The 22,780-nt window shown below is 46.1% G+C and overlaps 1 protein-coding gene across 2 annotated transcripts in view; it reads left to right on the forward strand.

The window, feature by feature from the left end:
- Positions 1 to 729: 729 nt before the first annotated feature.
- The window catches only part of IFRD2 (interferon related developmental regulator 2), a 100,375-nt gene continuing 78,324 nt past the window's right edge, over positions 730 to 22,780 (forward strand). Inside the window, exons 1-2 of one of the 2 annotated variants that reach the window (XM_030206467.1) lie at positions 730 to 932; positions 9,163 to 9,222. In XM_030206467.1, the coding sequence (XP_030062327.1) occupies positions 887 to 932; positions 9,163 to 9,222 (106 nt within the window). In that variant the 5' untranslated portion in view covers positions 730 to 886. The remainder of the gene's footprint in view (positions 933 to 9,162; positions 9,223 to 22,780) is intronic. The other variant, XM_030206468.1, reaches the window with a different exon arrangement.

Raw genomic sequence — 22,780 nt, forward strand, 5'->3', positions numbered from 1 at the left:
GCTTTAGCTCCTAATTCCCTTTGTGATCCAGCAACTATGAGGTTTTTCCCCCAACAGAGAAGTCTGACTATATTGCACAAATAGGTCCCTCTGGGTCTCCTCCACCCTGTCAGAAGGCAGAACATACTAGAAAGCCTTGCAAAGGAAAAATCCCTACCATTAACCAGAGCTATCCTCACTTATTTATTCCTTTACCCTTAATCGTTCTGTTTACCCGTCTTATCTAGATTGTAAGCTCTTTAAGCAGGGACTGTCTTTTTGTGTATGGTGTACAGTCAGCGCTGCGTATGCCTTGTAGCGCTATAGAAATTATAAATAATAGAAGTAGTAGCTAAACCATACCTAATTTCAGTCAGTGCCTGGCACTAGAACAGAACTGAGCTCAGGCCCAATTGACCCAGGAAAGGAACAATCCCTGCAACATTCTGAAAAGGGCGCTTCCCTCAAAGTACACGTTGGCCACGTATAGTTGAGAAGTTTCTCACTTAAGAAAAGATTACCCGTTGTAGGCTGCAAAGCACCTTCCTTCCTGTCTCGCTTTCCCACCTGCTCTCGACACGTCAGCTGCGCCGCGCCGTGTGTTCCGGGACTTGTAGTCCTGACGCTGCCGTGTCACAGTTGAGTGTCCCGCGGCGATTGTCGTCTGAAAACTACATGTCCCAGGAGGCGCAGCGGCTGATGCCGGCGGCGGGAGCTGAGCGCGTCGGTCGCGACTCGCGAGTCAGACAGTGTAGCGGGGTGAAGATGGTGGAACTGGCAGCGGCGTGCTCTTTCCTCGTGCAGAGCGTTAGCGTCACAAGCGACGGGAGCGGCACCCCCGGTCTCCGGTTCCTCCACCCTCTCAGCGCAGGCGGCCGACCGGTCTCTTGATACCGAAACCAGCAACATGCCCCGGGCGCGCAAGGGCAACTCGCAGAAGAAGGGCGGCCGGGGTGAGTGGCCGGGACAGGGGGAGGGTGCGGGACAGGAACAGGTGCAGGCCCTCGAGCTTCTCTGACGTAGGTTAATCAAGCACCTGAATAACTTTTCCTGATTATGGTGGCAGTAATGGAACAGCTGTTTGATTGGAGGGGTCGAAGAGGCCAATCTCTAGCCTTGCCCCCTCCCCCCAGTGATGCTATGTTGGGTAAACTATTGATGGAGTCGTGGCACCCGGGGGGGGAGGGTGGTCACCCCACCTATTCTGCTGGCTACGGGCCTAATCGCTGTAGCAGAGATTTTCAACTTTTTTCATCTTATGGCACCCCCCCCCCCCCTCCACTCATGTTATCTCTATGACACTTTGTACCCATACATTGTATTATTCCTGTGATACTTTGTACCCATACATTGTAAGCCGCACTGAACCTGCTATCGAGCGGGAAAGAGCGGGGTATAAATGCAACAAATAAATAGACCATTTATTTATTTGTAGTATTTGTATCCCACATTTTTCCACCAATTTGCAGGCTCAATGTGGCTTACATTACCGGGTAAAGAATTACAAATGGTATTGCATTAAGGCACATACATGGTAAAATAGAATACAATATGGTATTGCATAGAGGTTCCTGAGTAATAGAATAAATTATAACATAAGTTAGATAATCAACTATAGAGAGTTCATTTCCGGCATGAGAAATAAAGTGGTAGTGCGTATTGCGTAATTTTCATTAGTAGCAAGGAGGTAAACAGTCATGTGTAGAGAGTTCGATTTTGTCTAGTTCATGTAAAGTCTAATTGTTCAGTATTTAGGATGGATCATTATGGTATGCCTTCTTGAATAGGTCAGTTTTCAGTAGGTTTCGGAAGATTGTTAGGTCGTGCATTGTTTTTATGGCCTTCGGTAGTGCGTTCCAAAGTTGCATGCATATGTAGGAGAAGCCGGATGCATATGTGGATTTGTATTTAAGTCCTTTATAGCTGGGATAGTGGAGATTGAGGAATGTGCATGCTGTTCTTTTTGTGTTCCTAGTTGGCAGGTCTATGAGGTCTGACATATAGATCGCGGTTTCCCCGTGGACGATTTTGTGGACCAGGGTGCAAACTTTGAACGCAATTCGTTCTTTTAGTGGGAGCCAGTGTAGTTTTTCTCTTAGGGGTTTGGCGCTTTCGTATTTCGTTTTTCCAAATATGAGTCTGGCTGCTATGTTTTGGGCAGTTTGAAGCTTCTTAATGATTTGTTCTTTGCATCCGGCATAGATGGCATTGCAGTAATCTAGGTGGCTTAGCACCATTGATTGTACCAGTCTGCGGAATATTTCCCTTGGGAAGAATGGTTTGATTAGTTTGAGTTTCCACATTGAGTGGAACATTTTCTTTGCTGTGTTTTTCGCATGGCTTTCGAGTGTGAGATTCCGGTCAATTGTAGCTCCAAGAATTTTCAGACTGTCTGAGATAGGAAGGATGTAGTCTGGGGTGTTTGTGGTGCTGGGTTTGTTTGTGTTATATTGTGAGGAGAGAGTGAGACATTGTGTCTTTTCTGCATTTAGATTTAGTTGGATTGCGTCCACCCATGAATTCATTATTTGGAGGCTGTGTTTGATTTCATTTGTGATTTCGGTTAGATCGTGCTTGAACAGGATGTAGATCGTGACATTGTGTGCATAGATGTACGGATTGAGTCCTTGGTTTTTGCTAAAGGTGTCATTAAGTTAAAAAGGGTTGGTGAGAGCGGTGATCCTTGTGGTACTCCGCATTCAGGTTTCCATGGTGATGACGTTTTTGAATTTGATATCACTTGATATGTTCTTGCAGTTAGGAAGCCATTAAACCATCTAAGTACGTTTCCTCCAATCCCGAAGTACTCTAAGATGTTCGAAAGTATTTGGTGGCTGACCATGCCGAACACGCTGGACATGTCAAATTGTAGGAGAAGCACATTATTTCCGGTTGCAATTATTTGTTTGAATATGGTTAGGAGAGTGATTAGCACTGGTGCTGTGGTTGGATCGAAATCCTGACTGTGATTCATGTAGTATTGTGAATTTGTTTAAGTAATCGGTAAGTTGTTTAGTTACTATACTTTCCATTAGTTTGACTACCAGAGGAATGGATGCTACTGGTCGATAGTTGGTTGTGTCATTTAATTTTTTCTTTAAATCTTTGGGTATAGGGGTGAGTAGTAAATTTCCTTTCTCCTTGGGGAAAAGTCCGTGTTGTAACATGTAATTCATGTGTGATGTGAGGTCTGTTATGAATTGTTGGGTGGCGAGCCTTATTAGGTTGTTGGCACAAATATCCAGTTTGCAGTGGGATTTGGCAAATTTGTTAATTGCTTGAGTGATGGTTTCTTCGGTTAGAAGATCGAAGTTTGTCCAGATTCGATCTGCTGGGTATTCATCGGGGGTTGGGTCCAGGCAATCCATGAATTTTTCGTGATCAGTGGTATCGTGGATCATAGTTTTATAAATTTCTCATTAAAGTGTTTGGCGAGGTTGTCTGCTGATGGGGTGTCTGTGCTGGTTGTGGTAACCGGTGTGGTGTCTAGTAATTTATCCACGAGTTGGTAGAGTTTATGTGCGTCTTTGTAGTCTGGCCCTAGTTTGGTGGTGTTGTATGCTTTTTTGGTTTGTCTTATTGAATATTTGTATTTTCTTTGCATTTGTTTCCATGCGTTAAGTGTACATTCATCTTTCATTTTTTTCCATGCTTGTTCTAGTCTCCTGACTTGTGTTTTTAGAATTTTCAGTTCTTCTTTGAACCAAGGTATTGAGTTTTCTCTTCGTGTGGTTCTTGTTTGTAATGGTGCAGTTCTGTCTAGTGTGCTCCTGCATCTGTCGTCCCAATTTAGTAAATAGTGTTTGGAGTCTGTTTGTGCTATTCATTCATTATTGTAGATCTGTTGCCAGAATGTTACCGGGTCAATTTGGTCTCTCGTGGTGTAGGTTGTGCGTTCTTGCTTGAGGTACGTGCCTTTTTTTCGACACTGTAGGGTTAAGTTTAGCTTGTGGTGATCTGACCAAGGTATGTCTGTCCATTTTGTGTCTGTTAGTATAAGGTTTAAGTCTGGGGATAGTTTGTGTGTGATGAGGTCAATTGTGTGTCCTTTGACATGGGTAGCTTGCATACTAGGCCAGCTAAGGTCCCATAGTTGGAGGAAGTCCTTGCATTCATGTGCATTGGTTGCATTAGGGTCTTCTAGGTGTATATTTATGTCCCCAATTATAGGTAGATTGGAGTTAGATACACGGGTATTCGATATGAAATCCATAAAGTGTGGTTGGCATTCTTGCCAGTTACCTGGTGGTCTGTAAAACAAGACAACTTTTAAGTTGTCAAGCAGGGTGGTATGGTTAATTCTAACTGAGGCGATTTCAAGTTTTGGTGTTATAATAGACTCGGCAGTTGTTGTAACAGTGAAGTGAGATCTATAGATTAGTGCTAGGCTTCCTCCTTGTTTTTCTTTCTTTGTCCAGTGAGTAATTTTGTAGCCTGGGGGGCAGAGTTCCAAAATTATGGGGTCTTATGGTCATGGATCCAGGTTTTGCTGATGAATAGTAGGTCGAGATTGCTGTGCTCCAGTCTGTTATAATTGTTTTATTGATTACTGATCTGGGGTTTATGTATCCCACTTGAATTATTTGGTAGGGGTCCGTGTTTGGTGGTGTGTGGATTTTTATTAGTTGTCGTTCCTTTGTATTAGTGGGGCCTTTATTTCCTTTCTGTTGTGGTTGTCCGCATGTTGGTAGTTTTCCGTTGTTTGAACTGTGACCAGTTTGATAGGGTGTATTGTGTCCAATCAATCTTTGGTGTGTGTGTAGTATGGGTATCATGTTACTTTCAGTGAGTGGAGTAGTTAGAGTTATGCGAATTAATGTTATGGAGTAAATTACTAGTAACAGTTTGAAGGTATTCATTTTGATATTGGGTTCAATGTGGTTTCTGAAACTGGTAGGGTTTCTGAGGGCAATGTCAATGGTCGGAGGTAGGGATCTTATTGATTGCATAAGGATGATTTACTCACAGTCATTGTTCAGCCGTGGTATCCCAGGGTACTGAGGTTCTTATAACTGTATCTCCAGTCAGAGATGGGGATCTCGGTAGGACGGCTGCAATGCAGGGTTGAGGACAGTCGATGCAGGCAGGCGCGGGGCGCCGGCTTCTCCCAGAGTGATCGTGGGCCTCCCACTCCGTTGTTGCCGCGATCTACGTGGAGTGGTGATGGTCGGCCACGGGGTTGGGCTGGCTGCAGGGTCTCCGTCGGGGTCATGATTCACATTGTCCTTCCGACGCACGGTATTCCTCTTCCTCGCTGCTCTGCAAGGTCGTGGTGGACGGTCTGTTGCTCGGCGCTCTTTGCTTTCCAACAAGCGGAGGGGCACCACCTCTGTGATGGGGGTAAAGGAGGGCGCTGTTGTCCAAGCCGCTCCGCGATCCCGGCTAGGGGGAAGTCGTCTCTGGTGTCGGACCACCTGGGGAGGGCCGTCGAAGAAGTTTGCAGCCGCTCGTCCTACGATCTGCAGGTGAGGCCTTCTTTCCGGGGGCGGGTGGGGATTGAGTCCATCCAGGGCTGCGCCTCGGCCACGAGGCATGGCTGGAGCTGTTTGGAGCTGGATCCCAACCGGGGTCATTGGAGCAGCAGCTCCGTGACCCTCTTGTCAGCCACCATCTTTTAGTCCATCATTTTACCTTCTCTCCTCTCTGCACATAGGCCTTCATTTTACTTTCTCCCCTCTTCACGCAGTCCAGCATTTTACCTTCTCCCCCTTCCCCCCACCCCCCCCCACACGCAGTCCAGCATTTTACCTCCCACCCCCACACACACACAGTCCAGCATTTTACCCTCTCCCCCTCCCCAAGTACACAGTCCAGCATTTTACCTTCTCCCCCCTCCCCTGCACGCAGTCCAGCATTTTACCTTCCCCCCCCCACACGCAGTCCAGCATTTTACCTTCCCCCCCCCATACGCACTCCAGCATTTTACCTTCTCCCCCTCCCCCCTACACGTAGGTCATCATTTTACCTTCTTCCCCCTCCCCTCCCACACGCAGTCCAGCATTTTACCTCCCCCCCCCCCCCCACATGCAGTCCAGCATTTTACCTTCTCCCCTGCACACAGTCCAGCATTTTACCTTCTCACCCCTACCCCGCACGCAGTCCAGCATTTTCCTTCTTCTTCTCCCCCCCCCCCCCCCCCCCCCACACACACACACATAGTCCAACATCTCTCTTTCTTGTTCCTTCTCCGGTCAGTGACCGCCTATGTAGAAGCAGGAAGTTGTATCAGAGAGAAGGCTCCAGGGTTGGTGCAAGCAGGCTGTATGAAGTGCTGCTCAATGTTACCGACCACTAGAGATGAGAAAACTTTTAAAAGACGCATTCTGTTCCGGCACAAATTAATCTCACCCTCAACTCCCGCGGCGAACACCTGTAGACTGGCTGCGGCACACCAGTTGAAAAATGCTGTGCTGAAGAATAATACCGCACAGCATTATATCCAATCAAATTAATACAATCATATTATACCAAAAAGCATAACTTTATTCAATTTAAACATAAATTCCTACTAATTAGTGGAGATTAAACAAACCACTGGTGCAAGGTATTTAACAACTATGACACTCTAAAATTCTTTTCAATTCACATTTCCCATGACTTTGTATAACATACACATAGTCAATTGACTTATATTTCTCATTCCAAATGAAAAGATGTTTGTATATTCACGTATCTAATCCATAAGCGAGTGTCAGTTATATGTCCGTTGATAAATAAGAGAAATTATCAATGTCCTCGTAGTGAGTCAGTATCCTCTGAAACCATTGACTCCACTCCCGAACCAGATCTTCTATCAAGTTCTTCTCACAACAGTGTTAGAATCTCACACATATCCACAATTGTCCACAGATCTCAACACGGCCTGTGTTGAGATCTGTGGACAATTGTGGATATGTGTGAGATTCTAACACTGTTGTGAGAAGAACTTGATAGAAGATCTGGTTCGGGAGTGGAGTCAATGGTTTCAGAGGATACTGACTCACTACGAGGACATTGATAATTTCTCTTATTTATCAACGGACATATAACTGACACTCGCTTATGGATTAGATACGTGAATATACAAACATCTTTTCATTTGGAATGAGAAATAAGATAAGTCAATTGACTATGTGTATGTTATACAAAGTCATGGGAAATGTGAATTGAAAAGAATTTTAGAGTGTCATAGTTGTTAAATACCTTGCACCAGTGGTTTGTTTAATCTCCACTAATTAGTAGGAATTTATGTTTAAATTGAATAAAGTTATGCTTTTTGGTATAATATGATTGTATTAATTTGATTGTGTAAGTATAGGTTATAATAGAGGGATTAATTAAAATTAACCGATAATTAAAGGATTTAAGACCTGGATTGTTAGTTTAGCACAGCATTATATGAGATATTTAATGTAGCTTTTGCATCCTAGAGAAAAAAAAGGCATTTTTACGTTTCTTGGGCAAGGTCATAGAGCAAGTGGAAGTTAGAGAAAAGGAATGGCCCTGTTATGTAAACCCCGCTGTTAATTCTGAGATTAGAGAATTAATTATTTAATGTACTTTGTATTTTAATCACCTTTTCCACCAAATCAGAGCTCAGGAGCTGACTGTTACCTAATGCCATAGAAAAATAATTTCATGGCTGCAAAAATAAATTAATAGTACCTTTCTTCATTGATCAAAGTGAGGTGAGATCAGCTCTTCCAGAAAATTGCATTGTAAAGGGCTTATTTACTAAGCTGGATAACTTAATGTATGCTAACTGCATTACCTTTGCAGTTAATGTGCTAATTTGTACATTAACAGCTAATATGGAACAAGATGGAGAATGGGTGGGGGCTGCATCTTAAAGTGAATGCAGAGGTTGGTAGCTTGGCAGATAATGTGCCTCTGTTAATGTCACCTAAACGGGTGTAGCTAACTGCATCATGTTATCTGCAGTGCCATTAGCTGTACCCAGCAGTTAACAAGAGGCTTTGCAACTAACAATGTGGTAATTTTCACATGCCACACTTTCTTGAATAGGCTCCTAAGTGTTAGGAAATTCACATGACATATTAGTGCGTGTGTAAATCAAGGAGCAGTAAGGTATTGTACTGCTCTTACGTTGACTCTAAAAGTTTATGATTCAGGTGAAACAGACTTGGAACCCAAACACGTGTCATGTATCAAACGACATCCTGTTGGCACTCTGAGGAAATGCAACACTGGCCATTTAAGGGAGAGTGCACAGGGCGTGGTGGGCGTAGATTAGCCTGCAAGGTCCCACTGATGGAAGAGGTCTTCTAGGAGGAGTATCTGAACTGCCACTTTTCAGGATTTTTGTAATCCCGACATCTGAGTTGCCTTATAGCTTGGAATTTTCAGATTCCTAACTAAATAGTTTTTTATGTGATCCTTAAATATTTTTAATCTAGGGGGTCACGCCAAAATTGTGGGCACATCTGATGCATAGATTCTTAACAGACTGTTGCACACATGAAGCAAAAACAGCTACCGCACTTTTCTGTTGTATCATCAAGGCCAGCGTTAGGATAGGGCAATCAGGGCGGTCACCCTGGTTGCCATGTGACGAGACACCACTAACCAAGGGTCACAAATCACCCATTGGGGGAGAGAGTGAGTGTACAAAAGGCATACCTAAGCTGGGGACAGGAATTCTTCCCCCTCCTGCCCCCCCCCCAGATCCTGTGTCTATCTAGGGTGGAGTAGAGAGAGCATACATACATTTCCCAGGGGAAGCACCAGTGACAATACCTACCAAGGGTCCCCTAGTTTTAGAGCTGGCCGTGCTTCTCATTGTACCATAACCTGTCAGGGAGGCAGAAATATCGTGTCCTCTTACTGGCATGATCCTGTCATTGGGTTGTGTCTTATTGTTTGAGGTGCTGTAGGCAACTTCAGAAAGGGTGGGGTGACTACTGCTCAGGGTATTGGCATTAATCTGGGGCATTAATCTGGTGTGAGGTTCTACAAGGGGGCTGCGGCTGGAGACAGGAGTGGGATGTTGGCAAATTGTTTTCCTTTGGGTTATTTATGACTAGTTCATAGCTGATAGCTGATAACTATGCTCCTATCTTACAAAGTCTAAAGTCCAATGGAGAAACCTGGCGTGAACTCATGTTATTTTTTAAAAATTATATTACTGAATTTTGGTTTTCAACTTTTTACCCCTTTATGACCCACCTGTTGCTGTGGTAACAGGGTCCTTGAGGCAGGAGCTGCTGCAGCTACAGGTTTCAGCCAAAGCCAACCGTCTGAAAGGTACAGTTGTTCTGCCTGTCCCAGCATGGCCTTGTGTGACACTGTCTCTTGTCCTCTGATGTTGTCATCTGCTATACTCCTACTGCATGGCGCACTTTCATGTCTCGCCTCTTAAAGGAAGTCCTTGTTTTTGTGAGTGGGATAGTACTGCTAAGACAGATTCCAGATCTATAGGAACTGTTACTGATTCTAAAGACTGGGGACCCTTCAGTAGATCCATAATCACCCTTCAAATTCATTTCATACATAAAAAGAAATGGCTTGGTTCTTCATCCAAGAATATTCAAATCGGCTCCACTTCTGTGATTCTGGTTAACTTATTAAGGGTATTGTTATGTTAGTTTCTTAAATGGAGCTCATTTTGATTGGCTATTACAAAACATGGAGGGGCATTTTAGATAGAACGTCTAAATCTGAATTTGGAAGTTTTACACAAAACGTCTAAATTCTGAACAGGAAAGAAGGTCATTTTCGAAAAAGAAAAACGTCTATCTTTTGTTTTCAAAAATACTATGGATGTTTTTTTTTTTTTTTGGGGGGGGGGGGGGGGCATTTTAGAATAAAAAATGTCCAAAATCAAGCCATTGGGACGTAGGAGGAGCCAGCATTTTTAGTAGACTGCTCCCCCTGACATCCCAGGACAACAATAGGGCACCCTAGGGGGCACAGCAGGGGACTTCATAAAATGCTCCTAGGTACACCTCTCACCATTGCTCCTTTACCTTGTGTGCTGAGCCCCCCCAAAACCCACCCCAAACCCCACTACCCCCAACTGTACACCACTATCATAGCCCTTATAGGTGAGGGGGACAACTATATGTGGGTACAGTGGGTTTCTGGTGAGATTTGGAGGGCTCACAGTTTCCTCCACAAGTGTAACAGGTAGGGGGAGGTAGGAGCCTGGGTCCACCTGTCTGAAGTGCACTGCACCTACTACTAAACTACTCCAGGGACCTGCATTCTGTTGTAATGGACCTGAGTATTACATCTGAGGCTGGCATAGAGGCTGGCAAGTAATGTTCTTAATCACAATTTTTGGGAGTGGGAGGGGGTTAGTGACCACTGGGGGAGTTAAGGGGAGGTTATCCCTGATTCCCTCCAGTGGTCTTCTGGTCATTTGGTGCACCTTTTTGTGTGGAGTGGAGGAGTAGCCTAATGGTTAGTGCAGTGGACTTTGATCCTGGGGCAGTGGGTTCAATTCCCACTGCAGCTATTCGTTATAAAAACAGGTATACCTCAAAACGTCTTAAGTTTTAGTCCTGAACGTTTTTGTTTTGTTCAGTTATGGCTGAAAAACTAAGTCTTAGGAATGCCCCAAGTCCCACCTTGAACACACCCCTGGCACGCCCCCTTGAGATTTAGATGGACTTCTGACGGACCAGAGAAAAACGTCTAAAAAGAGGTTTCAAAAATACTGATTTGGACGTTTTTGTGAGATTTATGTGCAGATTTATGTGCAGATTTATGTCACTTTTTGGAAGTTTTTCTCTTTTGAAAATGAGCCCCAAAGCGCGCGACTTTTTTTTTTTTTTTAATGCAATCATGACTTTTTGGTTTCTTATTCTTAATTGTTTAAAATCCTACTATATAAATGAAGAGTGACCGACGTGCCGCAGGTCACAAATCTCTCCCTACATTGTTAGAACTTAGAAGCAGTAACAGCAACACGTAGAGGCAGGACCAGCGGTATGTCACAGCTGTCTCCCAACGTCGTTAGCCTTAGTCCTAACCACACCCAACTCCTACGCCTGCAGCCCCGTACTTTTACAATGCGAACAAAGGGGCGCAGAAAGCCAGTTACCAAACGCCCCAGCGGCCGGGATCGCCCCCTTACCCCTGTCCCGCCAAGGTCACTACCGCCCCCCCTGAGGTCGCTGCTGGCCCCTCTCCGTTGAACTTACAGCGCTTCACCTCCGAAAGCGCAGCAAACAGCGGAACATTGCCTCCCTTCGGCCTTCCTTCCCTCCCTGTGTCCCGCCCTCACCAAAGTTACATCACGCGAGGGCGGGCCGGGCCACACAGGGAGGGAAGGAAGCCCGAAGGGAGCTCATCTGTCTGCTGCTCTGCGCTTTCAGAGGTGAGGCACTGTGAGTTCAATGGAGAGGGCTGGCGGCGACCTCGGGAGGGGGGGGCGGTGGCGAACTCGGAGGGAGGAAGACACCCTGGAACTGTGAGAAAGGGAGGGAAGGGGCCTGGAACTCGGATCGAGGGAGGGGCCCGGAACTCGGAGGGAGGGGCTGGAGCTTGGAGAGATGGAGGGGGCATGGAAATCGGAGGGAGGGAGCATGGAACAGGGATGGAGGGAGGGGAGCCTGCAACAGGGAGGGAGGGAGGGACCTGGAACTCGGAGGGAGGGAGGCCTCGAACTCGGAGTCTCTCTCTCTCTCTCTCTCTGAACTCACTTTCACACTCTCTCACACACACAGAGTGGGACAGCAATGCCAGGAATGGATCCCATCCAAGAAGACAGGAGAAGCCTCCACAGAAAGTCAAAGCAAAACAGCAAAAGTAGAGGCTGACAAATGCGCAAACCAATAGGGAGATAATATCAAAAACCAGTTTATTCAGAATATTCATATCAAGGACCCGACACGGTCTGTGTTTCAGCGCCAAAGCACCTGCCTCAGGGGTCACAATCAACTTTCTCTGAGAAGAATCTGATAGGCTTGAATAATTCCTTTATGTAGGCAAGTTAATCCACAGAAAGAACAAAGGAACAGCCAACCGATCAGCAAACACCATGTGACAAGAAAAATATTCTGAATAAACTGGTTTTTGATATTATCTCCCTATTGGTTTGCACATTTGTCAGCCTCTACTTTTGCTGTTTTGCTTTGGGAATAGATCCCAGCCACGTAGCTCACACACACCACACATACAGTGAACTCATTGAAGTCAAACAATAACGCACCATACCCCATATAGGTTACAGGAACATGTATGGGGGGGGGGAGCAGGTGACTCAAAAACGAGCCCTGCTTTGATGCCTCAAGCAACTCTGTCTCTCTCTCTCTGAACTCACTCTCACACACTCTCTTCTCTCTCTTTCACACACACACACACACTTTGTCTCTCTCTCTCTCTCTCTCTCTCTCACACACACTCTATCTCTCTCTGTCACACACAGAGCGGAACAGCGACGCCGGGAATGGATCCCAGGCATGTCGCTCACACACACCACACATACAGTGAACTCATTGAAGTCCAACAATACCGCACCATACCCCATATAGGTTACAGGAAGATGTAGGGGGGGGGGGGGCAGGCTACTCAAAAACGAGCCCTGCTTTGCTGCCTCACACAACTGGCTAAGGAGCAAATGACCCTCCACTGTCACAGGGACTCCTAGCAGCTCTCTCACACACATATACACACTGTCACTTTCTCTGTACCCCCAACTTTTCCCCGCACCCTTTCAAGCACTACACATTACGTTCATCAAATTTTACTTCATATGTCAGAAATAAAAAATATTGCCAGTTTTAATGGGCTTAACAGCTTGTATTTCTATAAATGGGAGCATGGGGAAGTTTGTCCAGCTCTTTTATACAGTGAGGGGGGGGATAATCTTAAGACTTGTTGCTTGTTTACCCATGCAGTGGAGCTCATAGTAAAAGTTCACATTGCCATTCAGTAGAAGTCTTCAAATATTCCCCAGTTTAAATGTGGGCAGGGGGTGGGGGGAGGTTGCAGGAGAAGGACAGAATCTATTTTAGTTCTTAGAAAATGTAGATATCTTCCTTTGTCAACTAGGGCCAGCTTAAGAGACCGTTGTGCCCTGAGCCAGCTTTTGGTTTGGCACCCTCCCATTGGCATGCCCCCATTGTCATGCACTCCCCCTCAGGGCATCCTTCCCCCCCCCCCCCCCCCCCCATCCTGGCCTACATTTAAAGGCAGTTTTCCCCCACCTGAATATTGACAGTGTTTCACCTAATGGTATCTACATTAGCCCCTGCGTCTTCCCTCTGCCAAGCCCCTGTGAGAATAGGAAGTTATGTCAAAGGAGATGCCAGGGCACAGCAGAAGGAAGATGCTGATGTGGGTTGCTGGTATCTTTAGGTGAAACGCTGTCTGTTTGGGAGGGGAAAACTGCCTTTAAAGATAGACTGGGAAAAGTGATCTGAGGCAGAAAGAGGAAGGGGGTTGCCGTCTCTTCTTTTTTCCCTGCACATGCACCACCACCAGGTAAGCTCTGGGTCAGTGACTTCACAGATTCAGGCATTTGGCGCCCTTTATCTCCGGTGCCCTGAGCCAGAGCCTCACCTAGTCCATAGGTTAAGGTGGCCCTGTTGTCAGCATACTTTTAAAGGAACTCTGTATTCTGAACGCCCTTTTTACTAAACTACATTCTATGGCGTCCCACAAAACAATCCAGAGACTTGTGGGTTGTGCCCCTCTACCAGCAGTTGGAGATAGAGAGAACCTCTGAAGTTTGCTATATGTGGACCTGTGCAGCCAGCTGAACCTCAGTATTCTCTCTATCTAGCAGGTGGAGGGACATCTCTGTGCAGCTCTGGTTTGATCTGGCCACTGGTGTCTTTTGGGCCTAGTTTAGCACAGACAGGGGTTGAGTGGCTGTTTGCAGCTTGTGGTGTACAACCTGGTGGTGCCAGGTCCCTCCCGGTCTCCCCCTACCTTTCCTCCGTCGCCCGGGGCTGTTGGCCTGATCGGGTGTTTCCTTTCTCTCCTGACTAAAAAAAAGGTAAGAGACTTTGTTTTTGTTTAATCATACGGAGGAACTAGACATTCTGCCGAATCAGTTTTGTGGCAGGCGTTTGTGGAGCAAGTCTGTGCCTTCTGAGGCGGCGAAGCGCTGCTCCCGGTGTGGGGGCCGGAGAGCAGCATTGGGGGAGTGTGAGTCCTGCCGCCGTCAGCCCGTGATGGGGGTTTCCGTCAGCCGTCTGGTGAGGCGGAAGCGCAGGGGATAGTTCCGGCAGTTTCCTCGGGGCAGTTAGTGCAGCGCGCATTGGCGGGCGCCATTTGTTCCTCTCAGGTGCGACCCGCTCCACACTTGGTGGTTGATAGACAAGAGGCGCAGCGACCTTCTGTGGCACAGGCTCCGATGGAGGGAAGCAATGTACAGGGAGCAGGGGAGTCCCTTGCAGTTCCTTTTACCACGGATTTTGTTTTATTAATGCACAATGCCTTTCTTTTGAAGAAGTCAGGAGCTTCTCTTCTGGCAGCCCCGTCTCTTCCTCACCAAACTTCAGTTGCTGCAGCCTCTCAGTCTTTCCTGCCAAAACGTCCCTGGGTGGAGATTTTGGATCCCGAGGAGCTATCTGACACAGATGGCCCGGTTTTGTCTCTGGGCTCTCCCTCAGAATCTTTGGATTTGGCAGATGAGGTCACCGTGCTCTCTGAGGAGGGGGATGATCCGACGGCTGCCTGCATTTTTCGCAGAGAAGAGCTTCCTTCCCTGATTGTTAGGGCTTTTGAGGTTTTGGCCATTTTCTCCCTGAATCGTCAGGGGGAACAGGTCCGGTGCCCTCTATTATGTCTGGCACCAAATGCCGACCTTGTTCCTTTCATGTGCATGAGGCCATGAAGATCCTTATTTTGGCGGTGGGATACGCCGGACAGTGGGCTTAAGGTTGCTTAGAGCTATGTCACGTCTTTACGCGCTACCTGCTCCTGACTTAGACTTGCTGAAGGTCGCTACGGTGGATTCCTTAATCACAGCGGTCACTAAGAAAACCACTCTCCCTGTGGAGGGTGGCACGGCGCTCAAGGACCCTCAGGATCGTAAGTTGGAGACTTGCTTGAAATTGTCCTTGAAGTAGCGGCCCTTTCCCTGCAGGCCTCAGTTTGTGGCTCCTATGTGGCGCAGGCATGCTTATCGTGGGTACAGAACACTTCCTCTCCGGAAGATCTCATGGCTGTTTTGCCGGCCTTGGAGTCCAATTTAGCCCTCCTTGCAGATCTTCTTTAAGATCTTTTGAGGGCTTCACGAAGGAGTTTTCCCTAGCGGTCACCGCGCATTGCTGGCTGTGGTTGCGGCATTGAGCTGCAGACGTGGCCTCTAAGTCATGTTTAGCAAGGCTTCCTTTTAGGGGAAAGCTTTTGTTTGGGACAGACTTAGAACAGATTGTGAAGGACCTCAGTGACTCTAAGGGCCAGCGCCTCCCGGAGGACAGGTCCAAGTTTGTACGACCGGCAGGACTTAGACCTAAGTTTAAGGATACACAACGTTACCGTCCAGGTTGCAGGGCCTCTTTTCAGAGAGCAAGGTCTTCTCAGAGGCCTCAGCCCTTTCGAGGTGACAGGCGGGCCTTCCTTTCCGGTAACAGAAACCAGCCCGCAGCCAGGTCCGCCCAGTGTTGGGACCCTGGTCCATATCCAGCTGGTTATTGGGGGCAGACTGTCCCTATTCCTGGTGGAGTGGACCTGGTGGAGGTTGACGGCTACAAGTTAGAATTGGCTCGTCCGATAGTAGACTCTTTTCTGGAATCTCCTTGCAAATGTCCCGCCAAGGTGCGGGCCATTCAACACTCCCTCCTCAACTTACAATGGCTGGGTGCCGTCCTGCCTGTACCCCCAGCAGAAAGGGGTGTGGTCGATACTCCATTTATTTTGTGGTGCCAAAAAAGTCCATACATTCACTCGTTATTATCGGGTGGATGTGGCAGCTTGTCATGATGCGGTGTTTGGCACGGCGGTGATTTCTGCAGGGTTGGGGGTGTCCCGCCCTACTTGAGGACTGCTTGGGTACATCCCACAAGTCTCTGGGATTGATCTGTGGGATGCCATAGAAGGAAAAATTTAATTCTTACCTGATAATTTTCTTTCCATTAGTCCCAACAGATCAATCCAGAGGCCCCAAGGGCAACTAAAATGATAGCGGGGATAGGACAACTTCCCTATGAAGAAAGACTAAGGAGGCTAGGGCTTTTCAGTTTGGAGAAGAGACGGCTGAGGGGAGACATGATAGAGGTATATAAAATAATGAGTGGAATGGAACAGGTGATGTGACGCGTCTGTTCACGCTTCCCAAAAATACTAGGACTAGGGGGCATGCGATGAAACTACAGTGTAGTAAATTTAAAACAAATCGGAGAAATTTTTTCTTCACCCAACTCGTAATTAAACTCTGGAATTCGTTGCCGGAGAACGTGGTGAAGGCGGTTAGCTTGGCAGAGTTTAAAAAGGGGTTAGACGGTTTCCTAAAGGACAAGTCCATAAACCGCTACTAAATGGATTTGGGAAAAATCCACAGTTCCGGGAATAACGTGTATAGAATGTTTGTACGTTTGGGAAGCTTGCCAGGTGCCCTTGGCCTGGATTGGCCGCTGTCGTGGACAGGATGCTGAGCTCGATGGACCCTTGGTCTTTTCCCATTGTGGCATTACTTATGTACTTATGTCTGCAGTTTTGTTGTGGTTGGTTAGTTTTTTTCTGGTTCCGTTGTCCTGAATGTTCCTTCGTTTGATTAAAAAATAAAATAAATATAGAAGTGGTGGAAGTATGTTGGGCAATTGATCTGCCAATGTCAGGAGAGTTTTCTATTGTTTCCATTCCACTGCTTTGGTATAGTTCATACTGAGGTTCAGCTGGCTGAACAGGTCCACATATAGCAAACCTCAGAGGTTTTCTCTGTCTCCACCTGCTGGTAGAGGGACACAACCCACAAGTCTCTGGACTGATCTGTTGGGACTAATGGAAAGAAAATTATCAGGTAAGAATTAATTTTTCCTTTAACCTGCATTGACTGTCCCATAACGCCTAATGTGGAAATTCTTATGAAGAGGTGTGGTATGGTTGGTGGGCTGTGCCTTGCATTTAACATACAGGTCATTACTGCATGTTAACTGCTAATGTGGCAGATAATGCAGTGTATCTAAGGTCATTTGGCGTTATCGGATATGCTATTAATATGTGCTAGTTGGTGCTCCTTGTTGCTTCCTCCTCCACAGTGTTGCAACCCCCCCCCCCCCCCCCCAAAAAAAAAAAAAAAGTTACCGCATTTTAAGTGCCTTAACTTTGGCGCTGAACATGTCCTAATTGCTCTTATTCCTCCTCTTCAACCCCACTGCCACCATCATTGCTCCATCCTTGGATGTCACCTGACACTGCCATTCCTCATCTCTTCTCTTACAGCCATTCTGCTGTTAAATGCAATAAATAATGCATTAAAGTAGGAACTGCTTTCACTGATCTACACAACTTACTCTACACTTTCAATGTTAAAGGAGGAGTGGCCTAGTGGTTAGGGTGGTGGACTTTGGTCCTGGGGAACTGAGGAACTGAGTTCGATTCCCACTTCAGGCACAGGCAGCTCCTTGTGACTCTAGGCAAGTCACTTAACCCTCCATTGCCCCAGGTACAAATAAGTACCTGTATACAATATGTAAGCTGCATTGAGCCTGCCATGAGTGGGAAAGCGCGGGGTACAAATGTAACAAAAATAAAAAAAAAATTATAGAAGTATTAAACAAAAAAACAAAGAATAAGAAACCAAAAACTTATGGTTGCATAAAAAATTCACACCCTTTGTGATAGCAAATCCAAATTAGCTCCATTTTAAGGAATTGCCTTAACAATGCCCATAATAAGTTTATTAGAATCACAGCTGATTTGAATATTCTTGGGTGAAGAACCAAAGCTGTTTCTTTTGTATGTATCAAGGGAATTTGAAGCAAAGGACTAAACATGTTGGTTACGGATCAACTGAAGGATCCCCAGTCTACAATTTTGAATAACTTTATCATGGAGTTCCCATCATTGTAAAGTGGAAAACGTTTGGCACCATCAAGACACAATCTTGATTAGGTTGTTCCTCCAAGTCAGTTCTGCAAGTTAAAGAAACCGGTTGCTGTGAGGTCTAAAATTGTAAAAGTGTATGCATGATTTCTGCTCTTTACACTACACTAAACATCTTAGTCCATGTAGTCCAAAATAGTGCGTAAGTAGGCGACTACCTGGCTCCCTGTTGTAAAATTACCCTTATGATGTTCCACATAGTGTTTGCAAAGAAACTCTTAATGGGCACTACATGAATATTGCTTTTTGAATATTTCTGTATTTGTTCTTTCATTTTGTATAGATTTAAGTGACACAAGCTCCTACTTTAGATTCAGGTTCGCTTTATTTGATATACCACTAAGGAGGCCATCTTCATAGCAGTGTATAATACAAACCACAAGAAAGTCAACTACAATAATAAAGGAATAGGAAGCAATCCAGCTTACCTCACAGAGAACAAAAAAAAAGAAGAACCCAGAATAGGCAGCACATTGAAAGGCAGCCACTCTATAAGAGTGACTAAGTGCTGGTAGGTCCAAAATGCTGCTAGAAAAGAAACGTTTTAAGAGCAGCCTTCAGTTCTAAATGAGATCGTAGTACTTGCATTTTAGTCTGCACTTTTTGACAGCAGAATATGAAAACTGTGCAGGGGTATGAAGATTTTTACAAAAGGTTCAGCAGTGTGATATAGCAGAGGGTGCTACTCTCTGCCAGTGATCGAAGCAGCACATTGGAGTCCATGCATCTGGTAGATGAGAGCAGGAGCAAGTGCTTACCGAGCATATCTTCACTTAAGTCAACCTGGCATTATCTTTCCCTGTATCAGGTTCCTAAATATGTTCGGATACAGGTGCAGGAGCAGGTCTTAGGCTTTTATGATCATTAACCCCCAGATTCTATATATAGCAATTACAGTTGCTTGTGCAAATCCGTGTTCATAGCTGATTTACGCACGCAACTTAATTGATAAGCCAATCAGTACCAGTAATTGGCTGTTAACCAGTAATTGACTGCATTTTTGTCCTTTAGATTGTAAGCTCCTTTGAGCAGGGACTGTCCTTCTTTGTTAAATTGTACAGCGCTGCGTAACCCTAACAGTGCTTTAGAAATGTTAAATAGTAGTAGTAGTAGTTAACAACCAGTAATTGGCCTTAATTGGAAGTTATGCGTACATTGTATGAATAACGATGTGTGTGTAACTCAGCGCTTAATTTCAAGGGGGCATTCCTGTGAGTTCAGCTCATCAATTAGCTGATTATTTTTGTATCAAAATCTCTCAAATTAGAGATCAGTTCTCTATTAGTGCTTTAGATTGAGAACCTATTGGTAGCTCTATCTCTCGGGTTTCTGTAGACAAAATGTGGATAGAATTTGCCCCTATAACTTGGTCTATGGTTTATGCACTTTACAGAAAGTGTAGCACTACTTATTGTGCCCTAGATACCTACTCCTTGTATGTACTAAAGGCTGCTTCTGGTCACTTTAAGGGTCCTGTTACGTTGGCTGCAAATGCTTCTCGCTGCAGGACACTTTTCCATCAGAGCTAGGAGAAATTATGGGTTTTCACAGTTGGAGTTATTATAAAGAACCTAGAAATCTAGGGCCAGATTCTATATAAAGCACCTAAAAAATCTGCGTAGTAAACATTTCCGCTTAAGCGTATTCTATAGGTGGCACCTAGATTTAGGCACAGAATGCACCTGGATTATGGCACGGCTCTCTAGTTCGCTATATAGAATCCGGCACCTAGTTTCTAATTATAGACCGATAGTTTATATCTCTTTTTTTGTTAAGATCTTGAAGAATTGCTTGCATCACAGTTGACCAAGTATTTGGAAAAACACGATTTACTGCACTGCTTACAATCTGGCTTTAGATCATTTTTCAGCACCGAAATGGTCATTCCTTAACGCAGGCAGCAGATGAATCCATCAACTGGTGAGTTGTGTCCGTCTACCAGCAGGTGGAGATAGAGATCGCTGACTTCAGTGAGTGGTATTGGACTACCAGCCCCTCTGTAAGCTAGTATATCTCTATCTCCAGCAGGTGGTGTACGTCTCCTTACCAGCTCCTAGATTTTCTGCTTTGGGACTCCTCCTGGGCTGCTGTTTGCTAGCCAGTTGAGTGTGGGGGTGGTTGGCACTGGTGTCATCCTTGGCGGCATACCTCTTTTGGGGGTCCCTGCCTCACCCCGTGTCCCACGTCTGTCTCTCTTCCTGCTTTATCTTGCTTTCCTCTGTAACCTTCCTCACCTTAAAAAAAAAAGATTTAACAGGAAACAGCTGCAGGAACTGTGTTTAAAATAAATAAATGAGAGAGAGAGAGAGGAATGGAGGAGTGGCCTAGTGGTTAGAGTGGTGGACTTTGGTCCTGGGGAACTGAGGAACTAAGTTCGATTCCCACTTCAGGCACAGGCAGCTCCTTGTGACTCTGGGCAAGTCACTTAACCCTCCATTGCCCCATGTAAGCCGCATTGAGCCTGCCATGAGTGGGAAAGCGCGGGGTACAAATGTAACAAAAATAAAATAAAATTTTCAGCATTGCTGAACAGAGTTGGTACTCCGGCTCTCCGTTTGAGCTGTCCTGTCAGTGTTTGTTGGAGGGAGGCTCATTTTCAGCGCGGGGTGAGTGCTTTGATTTTTTTCCCCCCTCGGACTTGTGCGGTGATTCGATATGGCCGCCGAAGTTGTCAAGCGCTGCTCCCACTGTGGTAAAAAGAGATCCACAGTGGGGCTTTGTGTAGTGGGTTGCTCCAAGTCTGTGCCGGCTGATGCTGCAGCTGTAGGAGAACTGTCGGCTTCCCGTGCTGAGAGCGCGTCTTCGCGCACCATTTTGTCTCTCCCCGCCAACGCGGCTCCCGCCAGTCAGCTGATGGCGGTTTCGGAGCCATTGCTGACGGCTGAGTCAGAGACTCTTCCTGCAGCTCCAGCACGTTGTCAGGATTCCTATTTAGTTTCTGGGGGCTCTGGGGATCCATTTTCGCCAGAATTTGTTCTTTTGTTGCATCAAGCTTTCCTGTTAAAGAAAGCTACCTCTCAGCCTATTCCTCAGGCTCCTGTGCTTCCTGTTCATTCCTCGGAGGCAGGATTTGAGCATTTATTATCTGCTCAGGATTCTTTCCCTTCCAAGAGGAGGAGAACTGCTATTTCTGAGGCAGTTTCTTTGGGACCTGGGTCCTCTTGGCTGCTCTGTCAGGGGACTCTCTTCGTCCTTCTAGAACAGAAGATTTTGAGGAGGGGGAGTTAAAACAGGAAGAGCCTGATGACCCCACTGCGGTGCAGGTTTTTCATAAGGATGAGCTAACTTCGCTGATTTCTAATGCGTTGGCGGTGTTGGACATTGCTGATCCAGAGTCTACTGTCCTCCTCTTCGGTCAATCTTAAGATGACCAGTACCCGTAAGCCTTCTAAGGCGTTTCCAGTTCATGAGGCTATTCAGGAGCTCATTTCTGCTCAATGGGCTGAACCTGAGGAGAGTTTTAAGGTGGCCAGAGCAATGTCTCGCCTTTATCCGGTGGTTTCGGATCAGGCAGACAAGTATGTTCTTCCAACTGGGGATGCCTTGGTGACCACAGTCACAGAAAAGACAACTCTTTCAGTTGAAGGATACGCAGGACCATCGTCTAGAGGCTTCTTTAAAGCGTTCTTTTGAGGTGTCTGCTTTGGCTCTTCAGGCATCTATTTGTAGTTCATATTCAGCCAGGGCCTGCCTTAGTTGGCTTCATCAGGCGCAAGAGCAAGATCTGGAGGAAGGTTCTCGTTTAGAATCTGTCAGCCTGTTTGGAATCTGGGTTGGCTTATCTAGCTGACCTCCTTTTATGATTTGGTTCGTTCTTCAGCTAAGCTTATGCTTCTGATGGTGTCTTCTTGCCGTCTGTTGTGGCTGTGCCATTGGTCAGCAGATTTGGCCTCTAAGCAGAGACTTGTCATCCGTTCCGAGGTAGACTTCTCTTTGGAGAAGATTTTAGAGAAGATTGTCAAGGATTTGGGTGACTCGAAGGGTCAACGTCTCCCTGAGGATAGAGCTCGGTCTGCTGCAAAGCCCTCTTCTAATTCTTCTGCTTGATCTTGGTTCAGAGAGGTACACCGTTATCGTCCTGGTCGGCCGGTTTCTAACTTTCAGCGGAGACCGCTTTCAGCAGCGTTCTTCCTTTCGCAATGATAAACGCTCTGCAGCCTCCTCTTCGCATCCCAGGCCTGCAGGACGTCCTTCACAATGATGGGGCGCAGCTTCACTCTTCCATTCCAAAGATTGGAGGTCGGCTGACCTTGTTCTTTGAAGAGTGGGCCAACATTACTTCAGACCTTTGGGTACTAGGTATTATCAGAGACGGTTACAAGCTAGAGTTTTCTTCTCCCGTTGGCGACGTTTTCTTGGAATCCCGTTGTGTATCTTCTGCCAAGCGGGTAACACTGCAAGAGACTATTCGTTCCCTTTTGTATCTCGGGGCGATTGTTCCTGTTCCACCTTCCGAGATTCGGACGGGTCGTTATTCCATTTATTTCGTGGTACCTTGAAAGGGAGGTTCCTTTCAGCCCATTCTCGATCTCTGCAAGGTAAATCAGTTCTTGAGGGTGCGTCATTTTCGCATGGAAACGTTGCTGTCTGTGGTAGCAGCGGTTCAGCCAGGAGAGTTTCTCACGGCTTTGGACCTCAAGGAGGCCTATCTTCACATTCCTATTTGGCAGCCACATCAAAGGTTTCTCAGCTTTGCCGTACTAGGACATCATTTCCAGTTCAGGGCGCTTCTCTTTGGCCTTGCTACAGCTCCTCGGACTTTCTCCAAGGTCATGGTGGTTGTGGCAGCATTTTTAAGAAA

This window comes from Microcaecilia unicolor, chromosome 6 (genome assembly GCF_901765095.1).
Source record: "Microcaecilia unicolor chromosome 6, aMicUni1.1, whole genome shotgun sequence".
Taxonomy (NCBI): domain Eukaryota; kingdom Metazoa; phylum Chordata; class Amphibia; order Gymnophiona; family Siphonopidae; genus Microcaecilia; species Microcaecilia unicolor.